Source organism: Apium graveolens, chromosome 9, assembly GCF_009905375.1.
Source record: "Apium graveolens cultivar Ventura chromosome 9, ASM990537v1, whole genome shotgun sequence".
NCBI lineage: Eukaryota > Viridiplantae > Streptophyta > Magnoliopsida > Apiales > Apiaceae > Apium > Apium graveolens.
Window position 1 is genome coordinate 254,264,590 of NC_133655.1, and position 10,737 is coordinate 254,275,326.

General features: G+C 35.0%; 1 protein-coding gene across 1 annotated transcript; it reads left to right on the forward strand.

Annotated features, from left to right (window-relative positions):
• The first annotated feature begins 7,545 nt into the window (after positions 1-7,545).
• LOC141683289 (2-methyl-6-phytyl-1,4-hydroquinone methyltransferase, chloroplastic-like) lies at positions 7,546-10,651 on the forward strand. The gene is made up of 3 exons (XM_074487981.1): positions 7,546-8,293; positions 9,677-9,983; positions 10,296-10,651. The coding sequence occupies exons 1-3, from the start codon at positions 7,719-7,721 to the stop codon at positions 10,449-10,451; spliced, it is 1,038 nt and encodes a 345-aa protein (XP_074344082.1). The 5' UTR covers positions 7,546-7,718; the 3' UTR covers positions 10,452-10,651.
• Positions 10,652-10,737: the final 86 nt, after the last annotated feature.

Consider the following 10,737-nt stretch of genomic DNA (forward strand, 5'->3'; position numbering starts at 1 on the left):
CACAATCCAGATCATCTCAACAAGTCCAGGGTGCTAAAAAGAATTTAAATCAAGAAGTATATCTTGACATGGAGAGACTTATTAGGGCTGCTGAAGGACCAAGTCTGAGCAAAGAATTTGATGAATTGCTCAAGGCCCTAAAAGCTTCCCTCAATGATAATCACGTCTCATACAAAAAGACCCTGGACAAGATAATAAATTTCTTAAGGGTGGTTATGGTGAATCAAGACAATTTTCTTCAAAAGAGGATTGTGGTCAATATAAATGACTCAGAGATAGACAGATGTATGCAGGTGTTCCTCAATTATCCTGTCTCAAGGAGGGCATCCGAGTTGGACATTATGATCAACAAAGTCAAATTTCTAACTCATGAAGATACCATGATGCTAACTGAATTGAAGAATGCACAAGTGGCTGCTTTTCCTGAAGCATACCTACATCCAAGCAAGGGTATAGCATACATTTGTCCAAACACCAGAAACTTCAAACATTTTCAAATCCGTAAACAACGTGTCATGGCCAACAAGAAGCTTATCATGATTTTGGAAACTAACCTTAAATCAAAGAAGAACAAGAATAATGATGATGTAGAGATGATAAGGCTGTTGGGGAGATACTTGAGTGTTGCTGAAGCAAACTTGCCTAAAACTCAAATCAACAAGGATAATTTGGATGATGATGAGCAAAAGAAAGATGATCAAAATACTTCTGGCTCAAATCCAAGTCAATCCATTAAGCCATCTGGCAGTAAGGATGGTGAGAAGAAGAAGGAGGATGATAAGAAAAATGATGAGAAGAAGAGAGCTAATGAGAGAAGGAGTAAAAGAAGACATGATGGTTCAGAACCTCAGCAAACCCTAAAAATCCAAACACAACTTGCTCAAACCTCAACTCAACCCACAACATCAACTATCTCAAACATCAAACCTCCTCAAAGCCAAAATTTATGTACAAACAAACAACTATCTCCTTCCAAAAAATTCCAATCACCACAAGCCAAACAAATCTCAAGAAAATCACAACCTTACCTTTAGCTAAGCCTTCACTAAAAGTCAACCTAAAATCTGTTGTGAGAAAAACTAAGAAAGTCAAGTCTACTGAAAAATTTGAAGTCACTGAAAGGCCCATCTGGAACTGTTTCAAGCAATCCGACTTCCTACCTTTAAATTGGTGCATCTCAGATGAAGATCATTTTCAACAACTTGCTTAGAAAATAGTCAGAGTCTGAGTTGTATCTCTTAGGGAAGTTAGAATTTTCTACGAAGATGGTTCCTTCACCTTTCTTGGCAGTGATCTAATGGATTCTCTCTCTCCCACAGAAATTAAGAGAATAATAAGCTTGCTAAAGGACAAGGATACTGCCACAAGGGCATGAAGATCAGTTATAGCTGAGTGGTTGATTGAAAGGGAAGAAACAAGAAAAAGAAATAAGGCTGAATCTGAAGAAAGAGTGAGGAAGTATAATGAAGAAATTGAGATATTCATAAAAAGATCAGAAGAGCTTAAGGCCAAAGGAATGAGTATAATCTCTAAGGATGGGAAATTTCTAAACATCAAAGCTAGTGGATTCTCAAGATTTAGGATTGATTTACTGGACAGTGGTTATCCAAAGGTTGCAAGATAAAAAATTGTAGAAGCTCTAAGTGGAACACCTATTATAGAAGAACTGGAAATTTTTGATCACTTGAAGGATGTTTTTAGGGAAAAAGCAGATACAAAAACTGTCTTTACTTGATACTTGTAACCATTGAACTTTGTAAATCTCATGTTGTATAAATGTTGTAATTCTATCAAGCTTTATGTATTGATTTCACTTTCAATATTTTTTTAAACTTGGGTTAGTCTTGTTAACAGGCATGAATTTGTGTTAAGCAATCTTCTCACAAATTGGAGGAGATTGTTGTGCAAGACATGCCTGTACTTTAAGAAGACTAAGTCAAATTGACAACCCTAAGTAAGTTGTATTTTAATCTTAGTTTGCATTTGTACTTGTGACATTTGAAGTCTGTAAAAATGTAAAAGAGCAAACGGGAGTCTTTTTGTTTAAACAGTATCAAGCCTAAGGATTCTATCTTGAAGAAGATCAAGAAGGTCATGCCTCAAAAGAAATTTGAAGAAGCTTGGAGTTGAATAAATATGTTTGGATAAAAATATTATAAGTCAAAGATCTCTATAAGTCACAGATTTAGTGTTATAGAGAAGTCACTCGAAAACTCCAAATGACTTATTGAGAATTCAGAAAAGCTTATAGAGAACTCACTGAGATATCGACAAGCCAAATTGAAGACATGAAGATTGGAGATATCGACAAGTCATTTCTTCAATAGAGAACTCGGAGTTATCGATAAGTCAACATTCATTAGAGAACTTTGAGTTATCGATAAGTCAAATTCCACTAGAGAACTCAGAGATATCGATAAGCCAAAATTCACTAAGAGAACTTTGAGTTATCGACAAGTCAAATTTGACTAGAGAATTCTGAGTTATCGATAAGTCAAAAAGCCACTAGAGAACTCAGAGATATCGATAAGTCAAAGTGAAGATATGAACACTAGAGATCTCTACAAGCCAAATTCTCTTATAGAGAACTCAGAGACCTCTACAAGTCAAATTTACTATGGAGTATTAGAGATCTCGATAAGCCAATATACTTATCGAGATGTCAAGTTCTCTATAGACCAAAGAAGTTCTCGAGGTAAAATCTCAAAGTATAAAATTATAGACCAGTTCAATATCCAAGATCTACAATAAAAAAATAATTCAAACAGCTGGATTGACAAGTCTACAAAAAGCAGCTTGAAGGATGTGCAAGATCAATGGTGAAGATTAATTGATAAAGGAAGATCAAAGTAAACACAGGATGGTAAGATATGCTAGGCCAGAAATGGAAGATACACTTTTCCTAAAATGGAAATGACAAGTGGCAGTTTACTAAACTTAATAGCATGTATTATTGTACACTATGTAAACCAGCAATTAACTAAATTATAAAGTTAACACTGGTCCTTTAGTTAGTAATAATAATTTAGACAGAAAATCTTGTAACACTCTCAAGGAGAAGTTAAGCTCTTTATCAACAAAGAGCCTAAAAATATTGTAGCAAGACATTCTTAATTTTAATATAAAACTATGTGAGTTTTGAAAAGATCTGTGTTATTTATTATTGCATGTTTAATTTATGCAGTAACACATTTCATTACAAGATTCAATTTACTTTGTTCAACCGGAAAAATAATTTAAGAAAAGCATAAAAACAGCAAAACACATTTACCCCCCTCTGTGTGTTATTCATTTCCTAACACTCTCACTTCGTTTTAACTTCTACCTCTTCCTATTCTCATTCTTATATATTTTCTTTTTCTAATCTCATCAATTTCTTCATTGTTTCGATACACTCTCTCAAATTTTATTCTCTTTCTCTTAACCCTCTACTTTTTCTCTCACCATGGCTCGTTAATCAACCCACTTTACTCGATCAAGATCCGCCGCTTATCAAACCCCAACCGCTGGGGCCTCGGGCTCCAAGCGTCATCGTGTTGGTATACTTGAATCAGAAGCTTCCAGCGGAGCGTCTCACGACTCGTTTGAATGTCATGCAAAAGCAAGCGGTTCCAAAGTTTTGTCCAAGCCGATTTTAAAAGTTAGACTCTGTGATCTCGAACTCCTCAATAGGGTTGGAGTTTCGTCTTTATTTGAAGTCGTCGGATGTGTTTCATTGATGTCGCCCTCAGAGATAATTTACCCTGAGTTAGTCAAGGAGTTCTACGCGAATTTTATGCTTCTATCAGACAACATTGTCTTCTCCTCGGTTCAAGGGAGTCCGGTGTGTTTCAAGGCCGATTTACTTGCAAAGTTTACCGGTGTTTCGGATCAAGGTCCCTGTCCATTCATGACTCACCAAGCTTTTAAAGAGATTCCAAGCCTTGAGTATGAGGAACAACTTAAGGCAATCCTCGGTGATAATTTTGTCTCAGTCTCCGTTAAACCCTTGGTAAATGATTTGACCACTGTCTCTTTGTTGTTGTTTAGATTATTTCATTCTAATGTCCTTCCCCGCAAAAGTGGTCGCGATAGAGTAACCTTTCAGGACTCTATTCTTTTATATGTGTTTGTTAAGAAAATTCCCTGTGGTTTGGCTTCTTTAATCATTTCAAATATGAGTCATTGTGCTAAGCACGAGTCTATGCACTTACCTTATCCCGATTTGTTATCTTGTATCTTTGAGTATTTTAGAGTATTGACCCTAACTATTGCTTCTGATAAGATTTCGATTGTGTTCGATTTATCTGTTTTGACTTTGAATGGTATCATAGTTTCTGAGTCTAATGAGTTAATGTTTGATGAAACCCAAAAGAATTGTGGTGGTCTTCCTAAATCACCGAATTATGCGTCAAACCCTTTTGATCAGAACATAAATATTTTGTTAAATTCTCTCTTAGCCAAACTCAATGAGAACTCTAAAGCCTTAGCGTCCATGAACCAACATTTCGCGTCTATAGAGTCTATTGCTTCTTTGACTTCTCAGGTGAGTATAATGTGAGCATCATACGAACTGTTTGACAAACATGTATGTCAGTCTCTTGATGGTATAAATGCCAAGCTTTCTGTTCTATATGCTCATGAAAAAAGAACTGCTAAGACCATTGACTTTGAGTTCGGTTCGTTACAAGAAGGTATGGTTTCAACAGCAAAAGCCTGGGAGAAGGAGTTTGTGAAACTGTTTTTCCAACTCGGTTCAGAAACAAAGTTTTATCACAACAGTTATCAGCTATGCAGGATAGGGCCAAGATGTATTGACATACGAAGAAGGATTGGATTGGTGATTGCACCCTAGAGGAGATTACAGCGCCTCTTCCACTTCCAGCAGTTCCGCCCCATCTATGTTTGGTATGACCAGAGAGGAGTATAAGTCGAAGATTTTCGAATGGATGAAGGAAAGAGATGGCAAAACACCTGATCATGATAACTTTGAGAAGCTATTTTATGAATATGGGAAAGCTCCGGTGTATCCTCAGTCCAAGGACAATCCCTCAGGTTGAGGCAATGGCAAGGGCAAGACTCAAGTGGATCTTTCATCTTCTGATGATTCTAATTGAAGACCCCTTTTATGATGAAGGGGGAGATATTTTTAATGTTTGTCTCATTTGGTGTCTCATTTGGTTTTAAGACTATGTTTATATTGTTGCTGTTTGAACTTGGTTTTTGGATGGTTTTATGTGTTTAACTGATATGTGTTGGATGATTTGGTTTTTGTGATGTATTTAGATAGCAACTGAACATCCTGGTTTATGGATGGGTTATTATGCTAAGTGATTAAATATTTGAGACTGTTTCATTTATATATATGTTGTCTCATTCATATATTTGTTGTACACATATATAATAAAACTGCAATATATTCTGCTGTTACTAACTTTCTTTTACAGATCTTAAGTATTTTTTATAGGGGGAGCATTTATGTTCTCTTTGTCATCATTATAAAAAGGGGGAGAATGTTGCAATACAAGGATTTACAATGATAAGCTTTTCCCAGCAACATAATGAAAATAACAGTATGAAAGCATCTGAGATCATAGTATTGCATATCAAACTTTCCAGGAATGCAAGTTAGGTTTGTTAGGATTTATGTAAATCATGTTTTGACTGGATACATATCTTTCTATCTTATCTCAAACAAACCATATCCTATAAACCTTGTTTAAAACATTCAAGACTTATATTTACTTGGTTTATCTCTCTCAACAAATTAACAGATTATCCTTTCAAAGATTTTTTCAAATTGTTTTCAAACAAACTAGTTTTCAACATTATCTTGTCCGGTTGTTTGAACAACAAATCTGTTAGTAATTGTGTCTATATAAACAACTCATGATTTTAGATTTGCAACTAATGCTTTCACACTATAATCTTCATCTGAAACATCATTCTTGTTCTCTATTCACTCGTTCTAATATCCAGTCGAACAAGATCTAGTTTGAGTTGTAATTCATATTCTTTACATTATAATTGTGTATTCATATCAACTTGTGTCGGGTTGTGACAAGGCTTGATTTCAAAGGATAGCAAAGGTAGTCAGATGACTAAGGTTTAAAAAGTGTGCTAGGTAGCAAGGTTTGCTAGGGAAAGAGTTTCTTTCGGTGCTATTCATTTGTAATCAAGAAAAAGATTGTAAGTTCTTTTATTGAAGTTGATATAATACATTCTCTATGCTAGTTGACATACGAACTTGGATGTAGGTCATAAACTAGGATTAAGAGTCGAACCAAGTGAAAATTTCTGGTATTTTTATATTGTTCAATTTTCATATTACTGTATTTATATTTCAGCATTTTACATTCTGCACTTAATGGAGACTATCTAATTACCTGTCCCATTCGTAAAGGGTCTGTCCCATTTACAAAAGAGACTGTCCCATTTACCATATATGTTAGATATTTATTTATTTCGTTTGGGCCTTTCGAATTTCAAATATGCCCACTGTTTAGTTATACGTAGGAGGTGTAACATGTTCATCGACTAGCACAATGAATTACAAGAACTCAAAATGAGATCACGGTGATCCTCTGTATTGCCGAAAATATGCCAGAATAAGTAATAGCATTTTCAAGATTGGCTCTTAACTTAAAATTTGAGGAGGGTTGAGTAGTGTATTCAATTTATATTTGAAAGATTTTACCGAACTGATAATAATCGATAAGATTGTACTGTGTTGATTTTATTCGATAAAAAGTAGAGCTTGACAGATTTATTTATTTTTGTACTAAATAGAGCTTGATACATTTGGTGTGAACTTCCTAGCTGTGTAGAGTTTGGCTGATTTTAGAAAACTTCTATAAAATCTAGAACAAATTGGGTGTGACCCGATACGCAAATTTACTATTTGTGTTTGTTTTTCAGCTCTGTTCTGAAAATCACTGATTTTACCGAATCACTCGATTAATTATTTCAATATACTCTGTTGATTCAATTTTATAATCTGATTAATCACCGCACTTTTTTCTTAAAATTAAATATTTAGTTTAATAAATTAATTATTGTTATATTTTATTAAATACATTCGATCAATGCTCTGATTAATCACCGATTATCCGATTATTCACTCATAGGTTACTCTACCGAATAATGTCAATTTTTGCTTTTTAGAACAATGCTTTTTAGTAGTTGATACAAATTTTTGGTATATATTTGTATTTGAAATCGTGTCATGTTCGTGTTTGATATCGTATCGTTTTTATATTTACTTACATCATATACGAAACATGACGTTATACGATATAAAATTACATGAACCGAATGATTTGTCAGGTGTAAGAGGGTGTATAAAATTGGAAAAATATAGTAGTAATAATAAATTAATAGAAAGGTCAAAGGAAATACTTTGAAGTAAAAAACTGGAGCTTATATTGAGTGGACTTTAAATTTTAGTAAGTGTTTGCCTAAAACCAGGGAGCCCAATTTTGCAGCCCAAAAATATCTAATCTGCTTTCAACCACAAGACTTGGGCCTGCAAAAAAACTGTTAAAACTTAAACGCACACCCATGACACTCTGTGTGCGCGTGCGAGATTGTACTGTACTTTACACACATCAGACCAGGGTTTAAGCACAGAGAAGCAGCTGCACTTGACTTGTGAGATTATGTTGTGATTCTTTAAATCAGTCGAAAAAATCCAATATTTCAGGTTTTATTATCTGGGTCTTATTTGTTTTTTCATTTCCATGGCTTCTTCAATGTTAATTGGTGCTGAAAATCTTGCTCTTTACAATAAAAGTCCAGTTTCCCCAAATGGGTTGGGTTTCATTAGGTCTGATTTACATGGAAAAGCCCATTTCCCCAAGATTTCTCTGGTTTCTTGTGGTAAAAATCCAATCTTTAAGAACAAGAATTTGGTGATCCAGTGTAATGTTTCAGCCTCAAGGCCTGCTTCACAACCAAGATTTATTCAGCATAAAAAAGAGGCTTTTTGGTTTTACAGGTTCTTGTCGATTGTGTATGATCATGTTATAAATCCTGGACATTGGACTGAGGATATGAGAGAGGATGCACTTGAACCAGCTGATTTGAATGACAGGAATTTGATTGTGGTTGATGTTGGGGGTGGTACGGGGTTTACGACATTGGGTATTGTGAAAAATGTGGATGCGAAGAATGTGACTATTCTTGATCAGTCTCCTCATCAGCTTGCCAAAGCTAGGGAAAAGAAGCCGTTGAAGGAGTGCAAGATAATTGAAGGCGATGCGGAGGATTTGCCTTTTGAAACTGATTATGCTGATAGATATGTTTCTGCAGGGAGGTATAGTATGCAAACTAATTTATATTGTTGTTTTGTATATGTTATTTTGATGATCTCGTTTTGGGGCGATGATATATTACGGGGTGTTGATGTTTGGTTTTTCATTCCTACAATATAACCGTTAACAAACACTAAGATAGCGAATAGCATTCTCATTCCTATTAATTAGGATGAAGACCTTAAATCGAAGGACACCCTAGTGATCTTTAGTATACAAGTCTATGAGCACTAGCTAGATGTCACCGGTATTAATATCGTTTGAGAGACGTCAATGTCATACTTATATTTGTTAGGTAACCAACACATTTAAAATCTTAAAGTGTTGGAAGTAGACCCAATTTGGATCGTATACCATATCGAATGATTGTATACACATAACCAGACAAAGAAATGTTAAACATACATGAGTGGAAGGACTTGAATATGAGACTCTTCCTTCAACCGAGCTCTGATAACATGTTGAGTAATTAACTCATCTTAAAGTGTTAGAGGAAAATCCCAATTGGATCTTAAACCATTTAATAATATTCATGGCATGTTGTATGTTTATCGTTTTCTAGAACATTATAAGTTACTTTCTTAGTTCCTGGCTTATTGTTAGAGCAAGTCCAGTGCTAGATGCAAAATAGCTATAGATGTTGCTATAATCGAACCAATTTTTTTGGTGCCCAAAATAAAAGTTGCACCCCAATGCTAGTTTCATTATTAGTTTCAAATTTAGATAATTCTTCTAACTTTTACCTAATTCAGTATGCTTTTGGTATTTAGCCATGTAAAATGCAATAATTGTTTAACTATTCCCCTCCATTTCTAGTGCTTTTAATTATAGAACCAAGAATGCATTTATGCATATTTGCGTTTAAATATGAACTCCCTTTAGAGTTGAGTTTTTTTTTGCTTTTGATGCTATAATATAACAGTAGAACCAAGTGTAGCATTGCATTGGACATGCTCTTACACATCTATCTTCCTTGTTTGAACTTTTACAAATTTAATCATTTGAAGAGGTATGATCTTACACATCCATCTTTCTTGTTTGAACTTTTACAGACATGATCTTCAAGAGTCAATAAGATTGAAACAAGTATCTAAATTGGTCCTTTTCAGGATTTACAACCTGTTCATTCAATTATCAAGAACACCAATATTGTTAGATCCCTCTATATATTCCAATTGAAATGCCTGGAATACCTGTGAAATGACTCTGTGTGTTACCTAATAATAAATCATTTTTCGGACCAATGAGTATGCAATAACTCTATGTATACTGTATAGTCTGTGATTGGTAAATGTGCCATTACTATAACTTGCTACTTTTGAAAGTCAAAAGAGAAGTTTTATGATACCATGGCTTATGCTATTACATTTCTGTGATCTTCTCAGTATTGAGTACTGGCCAGATCCACAACGTGGAATTAAGGAAGCATACAGGGTTCTGAAGATAGGAGGGAAAGCTTGCTTGATTGGACCTGTCTACCCAACTTTTTGGTTGTCTCGTTTTTTCGCAGATGCGTGGATGCTATTCCCGACAGAGGAAGAATACATTGAGTGGTTTGAGAAGGCAGGATTCAAGAATGTACAGCTAAAACGAATCGGCCCAAAATGGTACCGTGGGGTTCGTAGACATGGTCTGATAATGGGATGCTCTGTCACTGGTGTAAAACCTGCATCAGGCGATTCACCTTTGCAGGTTAGATCTTTTACTCTTCGATTTGTTAACCTTTTATATTTGTTGCATCTATCTATGTCATTTTTATCAATATTTTTGGTCTCCGCCGATATGAATATTTCTTCTTCACAAAGAACATTCAACTTCGACTTGCAACATCATCTTTGATACTCTTTGTCGTGTCTTGGTGATAGTACTTGCACTGAAGTTTTTACAATGTCCATTAAATTTATAACCACAATGTGACCCAATCCTAGATATGTTTTCCTTAGTTGATCTGTTTTCTTTTCTCTGCTTTGCGCTTACACTTTCCGCGATAACTATATTTTGCAGATGGGTCCTAAGGTAGAGGATGTAAGTAAACCAGCACATCCAGTTGTTTTTCTCATACGCTTCATCCTTGGGGCCTTGGCAGGAACTTATTATGTAATTGTTCCAGTCTACATGTGGCTTAAAGATCAGGTTGTTCCAAAGGGTGAACCAATATGAGCATCTAAGTTGGGGTGGGTATGAGTCGTAATTCCAGACTTCCGGTTTCCCTTGTAGCCGCCAAAGTTGCTTGTATACCTATCTCAGTTTTAAATTAATGCAGGACTTGTTCGATTTCTGTTTTAGTATTCTTGATTGCAGAGAACTGTACTCAAGGGAATTCTATCAAATAGCTGAACAAACTTGTTCTTTCAGTTGCATCATACCGTGAAGTACAGAGCTAATCCTTGAAATCCAGTTATATTCCAGAACTGAAAACTGAAAAAGCATTTTATCATTTCTATGT